Source organism: Centroberyx affinis, unplaced genomic scaffold (assembly GCF_046629955.1).
Source record: "Centroberyx affinis isolate AG114_WGS23_722 - 3 ecotype Tasmania unplaced genomic scaffold, CSIRO-AGI_Caff_v1 ptg001981l_1, whole genome shotgun sequence".
Taxonomy (NCBI): Eukaryota; Metazoa; Chordata; class Actinopteri; order Beryciformes; family Berycidae; genus Centroberyx; species Centroberyx affinis.
The window spans coordinates 328903-349300 of NW_027280327.1; the positions used below are offsets into that span (position 1 = coordinate 328903).

Below are 20398 nucleotides of genomic sequence, written 5' to 3' on the forward strand. Positions count from 1 at the left end.
ATCTTTTTTTTTTGTGCCCAGTTTTTTATTGATTCATCCATATGTGACTTTGGCTGCTATCGTTCCCCTTCCCCATTCCCCCTCTCAGACTTCAAAATTTTCAGATGTACAAACTTTATGTAAATGACTGTATCTATAATACATTTATAAGACATTAATGAAAACATGTACATAGTTAAGCTAGGTTAAGCTAGTTAAACAGTGAATGTATAACTACAGTACACAGTCCATGGGGATAGACATCAGAAATATATTGAGATCGTCCTAGATATTACTTTGCAGCCTTATAGCACTGCTAGTATATTGACAGAACATGGTAAACTACAGCATTAATAAGGGGAAAGAAAAGAAGAGGAACAAATAGCATTATAATAATAATGATAATAAACCGCTTAATTAAATGAATTAAGTCCAATTACACATGCAAAGAATTATGTATTATGTTCCAGATTTGACTGCGTCAGTTTAACTATTCAGCTCTTTTATTTTGAGAACAGCCTGAGTCAAACACCCTTCCTAGAGTGGGCCCCCATCAGTCATGTGTCTCATCGTGGAAGTAGTGAGGTTTCACAAATGCAAAACAAGGATGTTGCCACTGCTGCTGCTTGGTTAACGCACAAATGTCCTCCAATCTGAGCTTCTTTGAGCCGCACTGTTTCATCTGATCAGGGCTGATGAGAGCCTCCTCTGCGTCTGGGTCTGCTGCAGCTGCTGTGTGGTGAGTGGCACGTCTCTCTGATGACTCTCCTTCATCTTCACATCAAGTCATTTACTTTTCCTTTCATTGTGATACTTGCGCCAGATTGATAAAGAAAACCTCACAAAAAAATTGTTTTTGAATGGCACAGGTTCCAGCTAGAGCGTTACATCCTCATCCAACTTATGGACAGATCAACATATTATGTAGATTCCCTTATTATAATTATAATTTATTTATTTATTTTTTATTGGCTGTTCTGTATTGTACTTATGCCATATATCATCCTTTGTAGTTTTCTGTGTAATAATGCCAGTGACTTCTTCTTTTTTTTTTTCCATGAAATACAGCCTTTATAGAGTGTTTCAAGAAATGTAACTTGAAGTTCATCCCTCACAATTTAAAAAAAAAAACCCATAATAACACATGACTAGAACCACAAAAAAAGTATTTTGTAATCAGAAGTCATAAGATCGCAAACACCTCTAGTAATAATCAATAGTTTATTTCCATCACAGGAATCATTTTGTGTTATTTTTCTCAAATAGTGAATTACCTCATCATGAAACTAGCATTGACATGATAAAAATAATTAAGGTATGGAAAATATGTTTACATTCTAGTCACCCATTCAGAAAGAGGATGTGAAACAGATTGCTTTCCTTCTTTCTTGGTACACAGAGTTTCAGGACTGCTGACACAAAGGTCACCTTGGCTAAGCTTAAAAGGAACTGTTCGGTGATGAATACTGTCTGAGTACAAACACTGTGTTTTCTTTATCCCTTTTCAAATTCACTTAATAAATAATCGTTTGCTGTGAGAAATAAGACCTAGAAGGAAGGAGAAATAGAGGCAGGTTTGTCATTGCGCTCCCCCTCAAGGATATTGCCAAATCCTGAAAGTGTTTTGTAACCCCTGACTGCAACAGGCCAGGAAACATGTGGGGGCTATAACAAAATCATTAAGCGTATGTACCAAATAGTGACATGGGTCACTGAGACACAATTCAGTAAAAAATTCAACAGGATAAAATATTTGCATTGATGCATAAGGTAGATTATTAGTCAGTACGCAGGAAATAGGCAGTCTCATTTTATGCTCTCATTATATTAAGCATATCAAATTGTGTTTGTTGACAAAATACGGTCCAAAATACACTCCAAATTTAATAGCGTCTCTCTTGCTCTCCCGCTCTCTCCCTCTCTCTTTCTTGCTCTCGCACTTTTTGTCGGAGCCACAGGCAATTACCTATTAGTGGTAAGCAGAAATTCTGAAAAGGAAAGCAGAGAAAAATGGAGGCCTTTATGCACACAGCTGATAAGAAATAGAGAGAAACTCAATTTCTCCCACATCGCTTTTACACAGGCTTCACAACACAGTAGATTATTGTGGGCTATGGGCTGACATCTGACTGCAAGTTTGAGTGATAGGTTAGACATTATTAAAGTCACATTTCCTCATCTTGTGTGGTTGTTTGCATGCTCTTCATTTGAACATGTAGGGACTTTAAGGGAATTTCCCAACACAAAGATTTTGGCCCAAACAAAGAGTGTCATTTCAGACCAGAAAGCTCTAGATCATCAGGCAGACCGAATTTCTGTCTAAATCTAATAACAAATAATCACAATATGTTCCATTTCCCTCTAAACAAGTGGTTCTCAACATGGGGTCCGGGCACCGCCAGGGGTCCTTGAGGGGGCTCCAGGGGGCCCCCAGCAAATTGATGCTTCACCATTATTTCATTTACAAGATGTGAACACAATTAGAGAATGTAGAAGAATGACTATTTTGATGATAGTTTCACTGTTATCGCTCTACCAATACAGATAATCATGGAATTCTGGACAAAATCATATCCAACAATAAACAAGCAAATAGTAAACATGTTGTCCCCCACCAATGATGTAGTTCCACCCTTGGGTCAGTCAGTGATTGCTGAGTGTACTTGAAATATGAATGAAATTGTATAAGCATTTTCGTATGGGACAATGAAAGGACAGATTGACCATATATTTCTGTTGCCTACTCTCCTCAGAATTAGGCTTACAAGTTATATCTTGAAATGTATATCTTGAAAACTGTAATTGTCTTGTTTTTACTCAGTAGAGTACAAAATATAAGAACTACAATGTGCAATAAATACAATCCGTACATTACACAATGTACACTACAATACAATTTATAATACAATATGCAATATAACATACAACACCAGGAGCGTGAGTGTTATGAATAATATAAATGATAAATGATAAATGATAAATGATATATGGTATTGCACAGTAGGTAAGTGGTAATATGATATAAGTAGTCAACACTGACAGCACAGTGGTAGTGCAGTGATGAGTGCAATAACAGTACAACAGTCCAACAACTGTACAATAACTACAGTGTCTTGTAGTTAGAGGTTTCCCCAAAAATCCATTGACTCTCACTTCAACACATCAACCCAGTCTGATGTCTCCAAGTGTGTAGCGTGTGTAGACTATTATGTTACCTATGATAACTTTAACTGTATTGCTTTACCACTGAGTCCCCATTCATTGTCAATGCCGCCCCCTAGCAGCACAAAGTCAACGTTACAGTGTGACGAACTAACGAACAAACAAACAAACAAACTAATAGACGGAGACCGATCCATAGTCCCCCCTTTGGTGGGGGACAAAAATATTCTCAGATTTGGGTCTGAGAGGCAAAAACTTATCAAATGGGGGTCCGTGGCCCTAATTTGGACTAAATTATGGGTCCTTGATATGAAAAAGGTTCAGAATCATTGCTGTAAACAGTAAGTTGAATTGAATCTGAAAGTGTCTGTTGACAAGAAGCGTGTAGATTGAGCCTGAGAAATACTAGACTCCAGATACTTTGCTCACCAAAAAAAAGGCAGGAGTATGAGGGTATGTGTGTCACAGGAAGTTTCCCAACCCTGTGGTTTCAGTTGCTTGGCATGAAACTGGCTGTGTGTGTGCATGTCTGTATCTGTGTACGTGTGTGTGTATGTGTGTGCGCATCCATGGGTGTGTATGCCCCACCAAGTGTCAAATGCCAGTAAAAGTTAGTCTTGGGCGGATAAATCAAAGGGTCACGCTGGCCAGTAACTTTTTGAGACGATAACACTGATAACATTTAAATGCCTTGGTTATATCGAGTTCTCTGGTACTTAATGATGAAATACAAACTTGATCCATTGTATAAGTGAGTGAGCAAGTTTTAAATTAGCACACAGTACCAGATACTATACATGAAATAGCATAGAAAATGTGTAGGGTGACATATTTCCATGAAAACTGCAATTACTTTGGTTGGTAAAAACAATTCTTGGCAGGTAATTTTTCAGTTTTTTTAGTTTAGCGGCCCTTGGCAGTACACTGGTGACAAGGATGATGATGTGTACCTTCCACAAAGCAGCAACCAGCCTTCCTTACTGCTCCTAACAGCCTTCAAGACTGATAATAACTGCTTTGTTGTTTTTCTTAGACAGCATAGAGAGACACAGACGTTTCTCTGAGGGCAGCCATCTTGTTGGTGGTGATTTCAAACTTTCATGACTGGGGAATGGTGAGTATCTCGAAAGCACAACAAAGCACAAGCAAGCAAACAAAGCTCAACATTCATATTAACTTTCTAACACATATGGTTACAACGCAATTGTCCCATTTGATTCTCAAATTGTTGTTGAGTACTACTTAACATCCAAATATGTTGATGAATTGCACCCATCTGCTTAGCTTACAAATTCACATCTTCTGCTCAGTTTTACCAATCAGCTATGGAACACATGCCCAACAAGGCTGATTACCTTAATAATACTGGCAATAAAACTGCAATTTTCCTAACAGTATAGAAAAGTTTTATCCCTCTAATCAAATGAAATAAATATAAAATTGATTAACTCTGTCTACAGGGAATAAAACATTTTTATTCCCTGCTAGGAGAGATTTAAATGTCAAATCTGCAGTGTAATCGTGTTAAATAAATAAAATTAACAAAAATAACAAAGCTGTCATGAATGTTGATTCTTCATGCATGAGTGTGTCATGTGTCAGGATGAGAGTCTGTCCTGAATGCGCCATGCAAACACCTTACAAAGATAGCATTGCAGAGTTTCCACTGCTTGAGTTTTGGACAGCAGCGAAACCATTCTCCGGTCATCTGTTTATATTGAAATGTTATGCATTATGGAGATCACATCCTCGCTCACATCAGCCCGCCATGCCAAACACTTGAAACGGCACGTTGATGATGTCTTTTGAACCGACAGACATTATCACTTTCAATACCTCTCACACAATGCGGCCTGTCCCTTGGAAGGAATGGCAATTCAAATATTGTTTTGATAGGGCATGAAAGTTTGTAATTTGAGAATAATACATTTCATTTTGGCTGCCTAACAGGTTTTATCATCATGACATCCACATGGGTATCAGTGATTGCCATGCTGCTGGCATTTGTGAATGGAGCGAGAAATGGTGAGTGGCGCACGCAAAATGAAATAGCACATCTAAATGGAAACACCTTACCAGCAGTTACAAAGGCAATTGTTATTACACCTTTCCTCCCATTGCATTCAAAATTTGTGAAAATTGAATATAAAGTCTCATCACATTTTGTAATTATGAGAATAATTTACAAAAAGACTGGGCAGTGACTACAATATGGCCTTATCTCAGCCTCAGAATTTAAGTTATCTATTTGAAAAAGATCCTCTCCAACTGCTTGGCAAACGCCACACAAATGTGTCGTGATGATGCTCTGCTTTAAACTCATGTTCTCATTGTTAGAGGATGACACGTTGCCGTGTGCGAAGGTCCAGACGTCCAGCTCAGTGGTGGTCCTGGGGTCGTCTGTCACAGCCACCTGTGTCATCAGAGAGGACTGCCCTCTGGCCAGTGGACAAGCTGTTCATATAGAGTGGCACCTTGGCCAGCGCCTCCTTCCCAGCAGCCCTGCAGCCAATGACAGCAGCAGGATTTCCAGGGTCGTCATACCGAGCTTCAATGACACCAGGGCATACCTGACCTGCTGCATCCAGGCCGCTGTCTGTCAGATAGTAGGAGGGGTGGAGATCAGAGCTGGATGTGAGAATGATTTAAACTGCTTGTATTTTTGTTGATTGTTCAGATTACTTTTTATATCACTTGTTCATATAACAAAACAAAACAGAAACAAATGGGAAAGTTTGGTAAATGATAGATTGGTATATGACATTGTAATCATTAATGTGTTCGGGTTGAGCCAAACCTGAAAAATTAAGGATTAACTTCAGTACTACACTTTCCAATCAAACAGCTTTACTTTTCCTCAGATCAATGCATCTAGAAATCTTACATATTTTGGTAGACCTGTGGATAGATACAAGTTTTATAGCTAAAGACAAAGATTGGCATCACATCAAGAAGAACCTACACTTTCTAAACTTTTTAATTGGTATTCTTTTGGCCAGAGATGCTGTAAAACACTTTTAAATGCATCATGAACTTCTAAATGTATAAATATGATTCTAAACTATGTATTTAGTGTTTAGACGCTATGCTTTTTCTTGATGTTATGCATAGATCCCCTGGTCCAATCTTTGACTTTAGCTGTCAACCTCTATAACTGGTATCTATCCATCCACCAGTCCCACAGAGCCTCAACTGTTATCAGTTCAAATCCCCAGACTGGCTGGGAAAAGGTGGGTGGAGAAAGTGAATGAGTAGTAAAATGTGCTTAAAGTGTGTGAATGTGAAGCAGGGTGTTGCTGAAAAAGAGCAAGCCTGCTATGGCAACTTTACACGGATAAATAAAGGTTAAAAAACTTGTATCCCTACCCATAGATCCACCACCGGTCCCACAGAACCTCCGCTGTCAGACAAATCTCACCAGCCCAAGCGTCCTGTCCTGTAGCTGGGACCCTGGGCAGGACACCCAACTACTGACAAAGTACACCCTCCATACAGAGATACGGTAATATTCTGACTGTACATGCCATCTAGCAGAAATAAATTAATTCTCCGACACTTCAAGGAATGATTAAAGACCAAAGATTATGTTGAGGTCAGGAGTGTTTGGTGTCATTTACAAAATACATCAGTGAGGTTGCATAACTGTGCTTTCCACATAACCATTTCCTCATTTTCAGGGATTCATATATGAACCATACTTACGAGCTGCCAACGGGAGTCTACCGTTACACCATCCCTCGCTCTGGCTTTGTCTTATTCTCAGATATGGAAATATGTGTGAAGGCAGTGAATCAACTGGGCGAAACGTCCTCACTACCTATCATTTTGGAGCCTCTCGGGTCAGGTAAGAATTAGTGCCTGGGTATGTGTGTATAAGACACTGATCACACCAAACTTTAAAAAAGTTTCTAAAGGTCAATACTGACATATATTTTTGTACTAAAACTACTGCCAATATTTTGTCCCGATATTCAGTATCTTTAAATTTGACCACAAAACGACTCGGTTAAGCGTTTCCCCCAAAATGTTGGTCCTGGCGGGGTGGAAAAATCTCTGAAACAGCATTTAGACCATGGGACCCTAGTACTCTCCACTGAAACCCATAATGATATATTACTGTCTTTAAGTGAAGAATGAATTGACAAAAAACATTATTGATCAATTATGATCAATGATGATGATGAAAAAACTAAATGTGCAAAGAAAATAACATTTCATTGCACGTTGCAGAACCTCCATCACATTGTCATATTGATGTATCAAACTGATATATTGGTCTAACCCTAATAGAAACAATAACAGTATAAACAATAATACAATATAATAACAAGATACGATACGATGCAATTCGCTATGGTACGATACGATACGATATGATGTTATACGATACGATGTTATAAGATACGATACAACGCGCTATGATGCGATACAATAAGATAAGATAATACTTTGATGTCTATTTGCACAGACATTTGTTCTGCATTCTGCCCCAACTCTTATGGTTTATTCACAACCCCCTTGAGATCTGCAGTCACGTGTGCATTGACCTTTCCATTCTCTATGTTATCTAACTTATACTTTTTTTCTGCACAAATTAGTAAAACCAAAGACTAAAATCTAAATAAATCAGTGTCTTACCTTTGCATTTGATTGTTTGATTTCAGCTAAGTTTGACCCTCCAGAGATTCTGAAGGTTCAAGTCGAGCCAAACAGGTACGGCTGCCTGAGGCTGAGCTGGAGCTTATCCCAGCACCAGGCCTGGGTGCCCGTCTCCCGCCTCAACCTCCAAGTTCGGCTGAAATCTGCAGGGAGCAGTCAGTGGAGCGAACAACCAGTGAGTACAAATTACATTTGTGTTCATCATACTGTAAGCTTCTTTTGTGTTTAAACACTATGATACTGGTTATAAACAATCATACACAACCTGTCAGAGCGTGCATATCTGTGTGCATGAAATCACATGCGTACGGTGTTCTCTGGCACATATACTAGATCCGGATGACCCGTGTTAACACAAAGACAACTGTGGATGTGTGTCGTCTGCTCCATGGGAAAGAGTATTACGCCCAGATTAGAGTGAGATACCAACAGAGCCCCTGGAGTGAATGGAGCAGCAGCCACTCTGGAGTCACCTTGGAGACGGGTAGGGCTTAGATCAATTCAGCGCAACACAATTCGTCACTCGTAACATTTTCCAATCTATTACCTTTTCTTCCGTTTCCTGGTCTTTTCAATATATGCTAATGTCATGTTCTACATCTCCCGTTACTCTCTTCTATAGCACCAGTTGAATTGATGTATTGACTTTCGCTGCGCACTCTGGCAGCGAATCTATAGGCCTGTCTTGTATGGAAAACTTTCGACTGAGTGAGAAGTGCAGGCTTTTGATGAGCGGCGAAGTTGACAGCCATCTCTTTCTTTCCAGCTCCCACTGGACGACTAGACACCTGGATGAAGGTATCGGGGGAGCTCAAGCAAAAACATCTCACCATACACCTGTTTTGGAAGGTACACACACCACACGCAAGGCTTGACACCTGCCACAAACTGACATATTTTCTGTTATACTTCTGGTTGTGATGGTGGTTGTGTGTGTGTGTGAGGCCTGCCCTTAAAAGCTCTTCTCACTTTTCCCGTTTTAGCCATCGAAGCAATTCCGCGCCAACGGTCGAAATGTGTCGTACGTTGTCTCACTCCAAAGACAGCCAGGTGAAAAGGGACAGGTATGCTCCACGCTGGGGCATTACTGTACTTTCCAGCTTCCCAAGGGAGCAAGGAAAGTGTTCCTACGTTCCGTAAATGCAGCAGGGGGATCCAGCCCCACTGAAGTGCCTGTGCATTTATACAAAGGTAACACTGACCTCTTTAAATATGCTTGAATTAGCTTAGAAAATGCCTCAGGTATGGTATGGTTTGGTCACGTGTGCACAATGTGTTTTATGTCTCTAGCTGGTACGCCGCTATCAAACATTACAGTCCTTCCTCGTGATGATAGATCCTTACTGGTCCAGTGGACAAGCCTGGTTTCCTCTGGCCTCATTGGTTATATTGTGGAATGGAGACCTTTGTTACAAACAGATCCCTCCCTCATCCAATTTGATATAGCTAACAGAAGCCAGTCAAGCCTTGTGATAACAGGTATGTATGTTACAGTATTTGTATTGTAGAGGTTAGGGTCCATACTCCTACACCTCTTATTTAGCCATATTTCTAATCAGGTATCCATCTTATACCAGTATCATGAGTGTAAGCAAATCATCTAAAATGGTCATACAATCAATCTTATGCAAGATGTACTTTTTCCTGTGCATGGCCTGTCTGCACACACTGTTATGGGCTTAGGGGTACTGATCCACTCTAACCTCTTCACTCTCGTCAATAGGCTTTGAGCCATACAAGCCCTATGGGATCTCTGTGTATCCTAGGTATAAGGATGGGATAGGCCGTCCTCAGACTGTTAATGCCTACTTGAGACAAAAGGGTAAGTCACCGAACACACCAAAATGATCACGCAAAGAGCGGGCAGGGGTGTGAGAGGGTAGTCTCCCCTTTGAAGAAGTGAGAAAAGAGCTTGCCACATGCATAACAAAAATATGGTGCAACTCATCAGACCCAGCTGAACTGTGATATAATAATGCCCTCTTGTGGATATAAAATGAAATGGGTTTTTTTTGCTGGCCCTGTGGTCTAAAATCAAAAACTGTTAATACTAAAGCTAATGCTGAATGAAAAGACATGGGTGCAAATTTTCATAACCCACTAAATCCACTACATTCATAATAATTATTCAGGATTTTTTGCAGCTCCATCCATGGTACCAAAAATAAGGTTTAAAGAGATGTGGCATTCCTATATTGAGCTTACCTGGGATGAGATTTCGTTAGACCAAAGGAACGGAATTGTCCGGAGCTACAAGGTCTTCTACTGGGATGAGAAGGAACACATTAAAGGTAGGGAAAGGGCTTTTGTTCATGCGGCTCTCAAATGTTTTGCTGTATGCTGAGCTGACGTGTGTGACTGTGTGTTTCAGTGGTGAATGCTGACCTGGAAAAGAGGATGGTGGTCCTGAAAGAGCTCAACACTGTGTCTTCGTACAAAGCTTTCATGATGGTTAGCACAGACGGTGGGAGCCTGAATGGGTCAACAATTAATTTCAAAACTGAGCCCATCGGTTGGTATCATCATTGAGCAATGGCTTTCTAGAAATATTAGAAAGGGGAAGTGTATTCCTACAGCAGACATTTCATACTTTTTTTTTTCTTTTTTTTTCTCAGATGCAGTCAGTGTTGTGCTGATTGTAATTCCATCCAGTGTTGGACTGTCACTGTTGATTATTATCGCAGTCTTGATTTGTTTCTCAACCCAGGACAGGTGAGAACTTAGCCACCTTGTCATAAACCGTGATGCTGTGGTGTGTCATCATTTGTACTCAAAACAGACATCATTTGTTTTCCCTTCTGCAGGCTGAAGGTGCGTTTTTGGCCGATGATCCCTGATCCAGCTAATAGCAGCATCAGGAGATGGACATCGGAAACTCTCCAGGTGCAGAATTCATATCCTGTTACCGTGCATGTTACAATGTGTTTATGAAAAATGTTATGTCATGTCATGTTATTCAGTGACAATGACTAATTAATTCTCCTTTTACAGGATACCCCCTCTCTCTCGGACATTCGGGAGCCCAATCCGGTGTACCTCTCCCACCTCAGCTTCCTGGACATACCCACAAAGCTAGATAAGGGGGATGATGACCCTTGGTTGCACAGCGGTGTAGAGGACACCAGCGACCTGGGAGAGTCCATTTGTGGTTCACCGCTCACCCCCGGGTACTCCGGGTCAAACAGCGAGTCTGTTCCTTATGCTACTGTGATCTTCTCCGGTCCGTACACGAGCCAGTCGAGCCAGTCAGCCAGCCAGTCCCACGTCTATTTGCGCTCTGAGTCCACGCAGCCTCTCTTGGAGTCAGAAGACGGCTTCAGCCCAAAGAGCTACCAGAATATATCAGCTGATGCCATGACCAGGGAGCAGTGTTTTTTTGGACCATGCGAGGATGTTGACCCTGGAGAAAAGAGAGATTCAGGCGATGTTTGGGATGGCTTTCCTTTACTCAGAGCGTTAGCCATGAATAATGCTCAAAGTGATTAACAGTACTTCACTAACTGTAAGGGTAACTGCTTTGGCAAGGCGTTCAAAGCAGTGGGAAACAGACCAAATGTAGCCCACAGCTGTAAATGCACGCTGCATTCAATGATAAAATGATTTTGATGATGTCCATGCTTTGTACCATAATACATCACTCCCCTGTGAGAAAATAAATGTTTTTGTCAGGTGCTCAGTCAACACTATGCAGAACTACTGCTGGGTCTTCAGACTTATTTAGGCCTACTTTAGCCTCTCTAATTGGACATCTTGGAATTGACCCTCACCCAGTTCCCTCGCCCATTTTTGCCTTTTCTTCCAGGACTGGAGACCCAGAAAATAGTGCATGCACATAGATCTTCATCTTATGTGCAGAGTAAGAATTGAAGTTAATATGCCTGAAGAAAAACATTATTGGCTTGAAATGTTTTATAAGATCAATGGGAGTAAGCTTATAGATTCAGAGTGCAGATATTTTTCTTTGTTCAGTAGGCTATATAATTACAAGACTCTAATGTTGAGAGCGAACATATTTTTTTCCAGAACTGGATTCCCTTCACTAACATAACAAATGAAACTGCTCAAGCCTGCGTTTCCATCTAGCCTACTCCAATACAGATGTCTAGTCTGTCTAGGTCTTTTTTTTAAGTATTGAAAAGTAGCTCATTTAAAACGTACTCAGAGTAACATACTGAGTTACTTTTGTATCAAAGATAATATTGTTACATATGATCTTCCCATTAGATAAAAAAGGCAAAAAAAAAAAAAAAAACTTCACAAAATAAAGTAGCCTACATAAAGAAAGAAAAGCCTGATTAATCTTTTCTTCTCTGCTGACTGAGCATTCACAAATGGCCAATTTGCTCTGCTTGCTTATAGGGAGCCTATTGCAATTTAAAATGTTGCAAAATACAATTAGTCCTAAATCATTCAATCATACATACATAACATACAAGTATTGCTGACTCAAAAAAGTAACTAGGTACACAAAAACTCTATTATTCAAAATAGATATAACCATCATGAAAATATATTTTGAAAATTCCCCGCTATCTGCCACATCGATGGATTCCACCATCGATAGCGCATCCTAGCAAAACGTAGATCTCCCGTCCTCAATCTGCTAGTTTGGTCTAGCCAATATGGCGAACTCCATGTAGGGGACGAGTGTTATTGCCTGTCACATTTTCAACACTTTAGGGAGTTTTTTAACGCGTTACCCTGTCAGCCATGTTCACTAACATCGCTTTACGAACCGCTCTGAAATCGTCAGCTGTGGTTTTGCGGGAAAGCGGCGTTTTGTCGAAGCTAACAGGGACTTCTTGCTCGGCTCTGTCGTCGAAACACTGGACATGCACCTCAGCTTTAATACCAAGACCGAGAATCAGCTGCGGTAAGTCTGGGCTAGAAGAAAAGCCTCCCGGAGATTGACTCTAGCTAACCAGGTAGATAGGTGTGTGTCAAGTGCCACATTTCGTAAAATCATTGGTCTGTTCACGAGGTCCCATCATCTGTCTGTCATCTGAACGTGTAGCTGGAGCCTCGTTATGCTAACAGGAGTAGGCAGTGTTGTTACATCAACAGACCGTATCGTCATCTTAAGGAAGAGGATGGACTCTAGTAATATCGAAACTTGATTAAGCAAACTGAATAATTATGTACTTTATTGTGGGAGACTTTAGTTCTGCTGACTCGGGGCTTGACTTGTAGGCCTGCTTTGATGATTTGAGAAGGTTTCTAAAGTCTTGACAAACGCTTTTGTGTCTGTGTAAATTTCTTAGATTGAACGTGATGAGATTTGTTCCACCAGACGACTATATTTAAATTCTGTTGTCTGAATTTGTATGGAATGGTTGAATTTGTTGAAGTTGAAACTGATTATAGAAATCAAATCAATCAATCATGATGCACTTACTAAGTTTTTATACTATTAAAGCGAGATTGCATTGAAAAGTTCTAGATATTTTGTTTTCTTTGAGATATTAAATTGATACTGGACTCTTGATTTGTTCTGACTTGACTTTGTGTTCTACATATAGACTTGAGACTTGACATTAATGACATGGACATGACTTGGTAATCTACATTTAGACTTGGGACTTGACTTGTGCCTCAAGACTTGAGACTGACTTGGGCCTTGTGCAAAGTTGACTTGGTCACTGTGAAGAATACCTTTTCTCACTCAATATCCAATTCAATTCAAAGAGCTTTATTGGCATGTTTTAACATCAGTAAACATGACCAAAGCATGAAACTAAACAAAACACTCAATATTACAATCAATACTTAACTGTTATTATTATTGATTAACTTGACCGAAACAAGACCAGTGAGAATACTTATTTTACTGACTCAAACTTTTTGAGAACCTATTAATCCTGTCATCAGTGGCATCCTTATGAACTTAGGACCAAATTAAGAGGATGTGGCAACTATAATTTCATTTCCCCCTCAAGTCAGCGATTTGATTTTCACACGGGTATATCCTCTTTTCATCTTGCTGACAGTCATAAATGTGCATCCACATTCTTTACTTCACAACTGTCACAACTAAAAACAAATGAGTCTGTTATTGCAGACAAATTTTGTCCACAGTCTCGTGACAAATGGAGAGAAATAGTATAATGTCACGTGACAGTTCAGGAAAATCATCTTCTTAACCCAATGTGTTTGCAAGTCCTTCAGTTGGGTAATCAGTAGCCGGGCGTGCTTGTTTTGAGGAAAAATAAATAAATTAATGAGAAACAGAACTTATATCACTGACAAAATAAAGGTAGCACCAACATAACGGGTTATTACATCTGAAATCAGACAGGCTGTCACACCTATGTCTCAAACTGTCAATTTACCTTGAACACGTCCTTTAACCAACCAGATGAATAAATACAGAGTTTGGGCCCAAGTAGATTACAAGAAATAAAGGTTCAGTTTAAATCTATTATCGGGACAATATTTTCAGATAGTAGTTTCTCTGGAAATAACTGTAATAAAAAGTAGAATTTGGGCAGAACTTATGCATAAAGTATGTATAAGCATATGTATAAGGTTTATACTAAAAATCAAGCAATTAATTTTATTTTATTGAACCCATTATAAATAGCCTATGTTTTGTGGTATATCCTCTGTGGTGGAAAGTCACATTTGGGCATATTTGTTCAGCTACAGAACTTTGACATTTTACAGATACTTGTATGCATGCAATTTGTAGAAATTTACATTATCCTTATGAAACTTCCTCATAATAAAATTACTATTTCAGTTATAATCTCTATTCTGATGTATATTTTGGTGCAATAAGGCCTTTGGGCAGCAGGGGTCACTGTTGTCACCAAACAACTGGTCTGACAAAGGAACACACAACTTTTTCACTGATTCTTTGTTCAATTTTTTTTATTCATTTTAACCATGGGATCATCTTTGTTTAGCAGCCATGTAGTGAAAACATTTTAGAAATAACACACCAATAATGCCTACATATTACACTATAAAAAAAAACAGTTCTAGTGACCCATATTAGGGAGTAGACTCAAGCTCCAAATTAACAACAAAAAATATATATATATAGGATACTCAATTTCTTTTTGTGAATTATATAATCCAGTCACTTGTGACCAGATAATATTGCCTCACTTGGGCTCAAAAATGTATTCTGTTCACCAGCACAAAAGGAAGAACTGACAAGCTGATTGTAGTTAGTTTGGGGAGGGAGCAGACACCGGCAGGAAGAATATTTCAACAGCTTAGAGGAAATTTCCAAATGACATTTGAATGTGCAATGACTGATTGTGTCCAAATAGCTGAGCAGTTCCATTAACCTTTTTGTGTTTGCACTATGCATTACCGATACAGGACGTCTACATTTTCTATTGGAGGGATTCAACACAAGTCTTTCACAAGAAATTATGATGATGGTGGAAAATACTGTCTCAGGCGCCACTCCGGAACCTCCAATAAGTGCTTAGCAGTGTTAAGATCTGGTGACTGCGGGACAACCATAGTAAACAGTTTTCATAGTTCCCATGCTCCTCAAACCATTGGTCTCACTCGAGCTGTGTGGATGGAGCGGGCGATTGCCAATCTGGATGATTCTGCTCCCATCAGGATAGAAATTCTTCACCATAGGACTAACATGATCACTCAAAATGGCTTGGTGTTTATGTATTTATTTATTTATTTACAGGGGGTGGACAAAATAATGGAAACATTTAAAGCTGCAGTAAGCAAGATCTTTTATGTAGAAATACACCCACGTTATCAGGTTAAATCACAAAGTGAGGGTGCAACAGAGTGTCCCATCCCCAGACGCTGTAGATTTGCTCTATTTGCCCAAATGAGATTTGATGTAAGTGTTGATGTAAACTTGCTCAGTACAACTTTAACAATATGAATATCAAGTACCTAATAAGGAGTAGGGCCACCCTTTGCTTTCAGAACAGCTTCATCCTCCTTAGAATGCTGTCATATACGTCTTGAACTTACCTTCAAGAAAGAAAGCCTCCAGTTCTTTCAGGTAGGAAATCTACTTTGCACTCCCTGCTCCAGAACGTCCCATAAAGATTCAATGATGTTCAGATCTGGTAGTTGGGGAGGCCATGGAAGGCGTTTGATTTAATTCTGGTGGTCACAAAACCACTTTTGGGTTTGTTTAGCAGAGGTTATGGGGCATTATCATCTTGGAATATGGGAACATCATGAGGGAACAGTGTTTGGATTATGGAGTGTCCCTGGACCTGGAAATGACATCACATTCCTTGGCTGTTATACGGCCATAAAGAGTAGACCTTCTCTTCAGACCGAATGACTTCCACAAGATGGATGCCCATGCCATTACAGATCCACCACCATATTTAACAATTTACAAGAGACATTGGGGGTTGAATGCAACCTTATTGTTGTAGGAGAAAGGGCATCATATCATCAGACCATATCACTTTTTTCCATCGCTCAGCTTTGGTTTCAGCTTTTGTGCTCCTAACACCAGCTTACGTGTTTGCCCTGACACAATTACCAGCTTTGTAAAGATGACAAGATACAATTTTTTTTTTTTTGACACAAAGTGAGACACGGTGTCACAGAGGTGTTGATTCAATTCTGTGGTCATTTTTTGCATGGTGTGAAGTTTCCGCCTATCCATCTCTGTCAGCTTTGACTTGCAACCACTGTTCCTCTGCTGATTGAGTTTATCTGTGTTTAGCATATATTGTCATGATTTTTGTATGTGTTCCCCTTGCTACATTAAATTATTTTTTTACCGTTTTTGTCATTGATTCACCTGCAATTCAGGCACCAAGTATTTGGCCTCTTTGGAACTCAGTTGCCTCATGTTGCTTTGAAAACTTGCTTTTAACATTGGTGATTGTCAGACTTCTTGTCTAGTCTTTTTTCAGGTAGTGTTTTCATTATTTTGTCCACCCCATGTATGAATATAAACATGAATATTTATATATACTATGCATATTTTCTCTCTTCCTTTAGATGCAGGGGGCTTTGCCATTCAGCCAGCAGTGAGACATTATGGCCGGGCTGCAAGGAAAAGGAAGACAGGTATGTTGTTAGGCTAGTAAAATGTCATTTCAAACAAGCAAGCAAACCACATTTTAACAGTGGTCATCTGTATAATCAGTAGCATTTTGAAATACTGTTTATCCAACTTTTTTTTTTTTATTCCAGCTATTGACAGCCAGCTAAGTGATCTTCCCCCAACAATGTTGAAGAAGGATTATGCTGCCGTTCCCCTCGCTCAAACGTATGCATACATATATGTATATACTGTAGCCTATACATCAAATAAGTAATGCTGTAAATCTCGCATTCATAAATCAGTGTAAATCTGCATTCACAACTCCTTTTTGCATTAATTAATGGACTTAAATCAATATAGTCCTGTTCTAATGCTGCTGTATTTTGTGTTAATAGGACTGATGATCTTGTCAAACGACTTATTTCTTTGGAGTTAGCGAGTCATGTAAGTACTCATGTCCCTACAGATTGCCCTGCAGTGTTTTTACTCTGCTCTTTTTCTCCAGTAACTCAATTTTAATTGTAATGGTTGTATTTGTTAAGACCTATACTGAAATGCCCATATCCATCCTTTTTTTTTTTTTTATTGGAGTTATTGTACAGTTAGGCTATTACTTTCTATGTATGTCCTTAGAGTGAAAAGCTACTGCTGAAAAGGGAACAGCTGATTGCGAAGGTCCAGAGGGATGAGACTGACCGCAGCTCAGTAGAAGTCAAGGGTGAGTTTCCATTTTCCAATGCTACATAAAGTGTTTTCACTCTGGAAAAAAAGAAAAACTTTTTAGTATGATGTAGCCAATCTTAATTGGATGTTCATTCAGTTCCCCTTTTGATGAAATCCCTTTGCTTTCCCTAACCATTGTGTTTTCTTTCAGTGGCCATTTTGACAGCAAGAATCCGAAACTATCAGGAGCACTTGCAAAAACATCACAAGGTGTGTTAAGGATTATCATCAAGACAAAATCAAGTTAAGACTATACAATTCACTCTCTATATGGCCGCACTGAGATGCTCTGTAGCTTTGTTCCTTGCATACTAAGCAGGGGAACTTGTGGTGGGCCAGGACAAATTTCAGAAATATCCATCATGTCGTAACATGTCAGAGGACAGTTGTGTAGTACTACTAGAACTTTGATGTATGAATACAACTCTCCACATTTCCTCTCTCGCCTTCCTCTGGTGTGAGGCATTCATGCGTTACAGGATATCCTGTGTACACCCCCTCATCAAATGCGTACATAGCACGGTCATGCTGGGAAATTATTTTCTCATGTTACGTAACGTTCATACTGTTGAAATTGACATAGTTATTGAATTAAGCTTATTTGGCACATAAAATGATGTCATACTGAAATGAACTGTACCACAGTTGGATTTGTAATAAAATAACTCATGTCATGCATGTTAGCGTGCCAACTGTACTCCATTTGCATTTCCTCACCTCCCCCCAGCTGAGCCTGTTTAAGTCACACTTATATTTTCTTTTTTCATTTGACTTCTGGCCCCATTTGTCCACTTCTCATTTCATTCCAGGACAAGGCTAATAAGAGACGGATGCTCATGGCCATCGACCGCAGGAAGAAGCTTTTGAAGAACCTTAGGTTGGTTCACTATGATGCCTTTGAGAATGTGTGCCAGCAGCTAGGCATCACCTACACCTTCCCTCCGGAGTACTACCGACGGGCCACCCGCCGCTGGCTGGCCAAGAAGGCTTTTTGCATTAAGGTAGCAAACAAAGTGACTCTTTTTCTGTGGAGAATTCTGTCTTTATTATACCGGTTTTTCCACTGCCAGTAAATAGGCAGGGTGAGCCAGCCCACCAAGGAGAATTTCTTAGTAATGGTTTCAGTGGAGGGCGTATTTGTCACACAATCTAAATGCTTTTTCAGAGACCTTTACACCTCACTAACAGATTCTTCTGAGGGAAACGCTGGTGCATGGTGACAGCAATACACTCACCTAAGTTGATGCCTACAGTCGTCTGAACGACAAAACTAATGTGGAGAGGTTGAGGGTGTCATGTTGTGCCTCCACTGATGCTAGGTCATGTGTCTTTCTCTCAGGTCTTCAAAGAGGTGCAGAAACAGAAAGCAGAGGAGAAGCTGAGGGAGAAGCAAAGCCAAGCCAGCGCAGAGGCAGAGGCAGCCAAGACTACAGCTGCAAAAACCCAGTAGAAGACAACATCTATACTTTTTCCCTTCAGATGTGGTACTGTGGGAAGTGGATAATCGTTCCCTATCCCTTTTATTGCCATCATACAAAATGATTTCTTGTTTCACCTTTCAAGTTTATGTAACCCATCATAATTCAATGGAAATAAAGATGTCTGAGACAGTGGTGTTGTTTATTTGTACCAAAAAACTGCACTTCATGATATGACACACATGATATGTCTGTATCCGTTTTATGTAGAGTGAGAAAAAAAAGCTCATCAGCCTTAATGAAGAGGTATGAGGAAGGGAACATGATGCTTTGTGGGTGTTATTCATAAAGGATGGTGTAAGAATCAGAAAACCACACACTTCCCTGAAACTGAACTGCACTGATCTTGCGCGTGTGGCATCTGAACTGACGGTGTATACTGAAGATATTTCTCAGTGAACTGTATTTGAGTGAGATTAACTATTTGGTAGCCACAAAACGGAACAGCAACTCTTGTAAGTGGTCTGAATTTTGTCTGTGAATCTCTACAGAGAAGGTCTTTGTCATCCTCGGAAACAGCAGTTGGTTAGTAACCAGCATTTCACAGCTCAAAGTTGTCAGAACTTCCTGTGTGGTGTGCATCAGTCTGATCTGGGGGAGTGCAGAGTAACAGACTCTTCTGGTGAGTGACATCTTTTTTTTTTCCTCTCACGGTTGTAGATAAACTTACAAATTTATTAGTTAAGTTAGTTTATTGCTCTCACACTTGATTCATTTTGATGTCATTGTTGCAGGCTAAATAAGTATTCTTTTGAGTTTAAGAATAATTAATGCATTCATATTGAATTTTTTATTCTTTTTGATGCAAGAGTTATGATGCATAGCTCTGAATAACTATGCTTTTCTAATGAAATGATGACATTTACCATCATAAGTCACAGCCTTACTCTTTCTCTTTAGATCTGATACTGTTTTAATCAACTACAGACATATTCTTCCTAAAGGGGAAATCCTCAAACTGAATTTAATGTATGATATTCCTGTCATATTTTAATGGTTTATTTTATGGAAAATTATATTTTGGTAGACATTGACAGTATTCAAGAGGATTTTCTAGAAATATGGGTGGATTTCTGGCTCAGAACTATAAGAAACTATGATTATGAAAAAAAAAAAGTTTATTTGAGTGTAAATCTAAAATATTCTCAGAGCCCACAAAGTCTGGATCCCTTTGGATTTCCCTGGTATCTTTGGTGGATTTCCCAAGTAAAGCAATATTTCACTTCGATACCATACCCATACCTATGATTTCATGAATCATCATACTTTGACATTAGCATTGTATAAAAGTATGCCGTGACACTTGTACCATATGGAAACGTCAGGCTTTGCGGCTTTAAATGTCTGACCCACACTAGATCTGCAGAAGCTGCCTGCCACACTACATATTTTACAC

General features: G+C 39.5%; 2 protein-coding genes across 3 annotated transcripts; both read left to right on the forward strand.

The window, feature by feature from the left end:
- Window positions 1-578: 578 nt before the first annotated feature.
- On the forward strand, window positions 579-11668 carry csf3r (colony stimulating factor 3 receptor). Of its 2 annotated transcripts, none has more exons than XM_071530802.1 (17): window positions 579-718; window positions 4179-4255; window positions 5092-5166; window positions 5479-5775; window positions 6514-6643; window positions 6819-6985; window positions 7806-7975; window positions 8134-8284; window positions 8567-8649; window positions 8784-8991; window positions 9091-9279; window positions 9524-9622; window positions 9945-10091; window positions 10172-10312; window positions 10416-10512; window positions 10605-10683; window positions 10792-11668. In XM_071530802.1, exons 3-17 carry the CDS (start codon window positions 5103-5105, stop codon window positions 11284-11286), a joined length of 2517 nt encoding a protein of 838 aa, XP_071386903.1. In that variant the 5' UTR covers window positions 579-718; window positions 4179-4255; window positions 5092-5102; the 3' UTR covers window positions 11287-11668. The 2 variants fall into 2 exon arrangements, with proteins under 2 accessions (XP_071386903.1, XP_071386902.1); XM_071530801.1 differs by having other exon boundaries at window positions 582-718; window positions 4175-4255.
- Window positions 11669-11817: 149 nt separating this feature from the next.
- mrps15 (mitochondrial ribosomal protein S15) lies at window positions 11818-19134 on the forward strand. The gene is made up of 8 exons (XM_071530803.1): window positions 11818-12673; window positions 16756-16824; window positions 16951-17026; window positions 17197-17245; window positions 17435-17519; window positions 17676-17734; window positions 18334-18525; window positions 18864-19134. The coding sequence occupies exons 1-8, from the start codon at window positions 12511-12513 to the stop codon at window positions 18972-18974; spliced, it is 804 nt and encodes a 267-aa protein (XP_071386904.1). The 5' UTR covers window positions 11818-12510; the 3' UTR covers window positions 18975-19134.
- Window positions 19135-20398: the final 1264 nt, after the last annotated feature.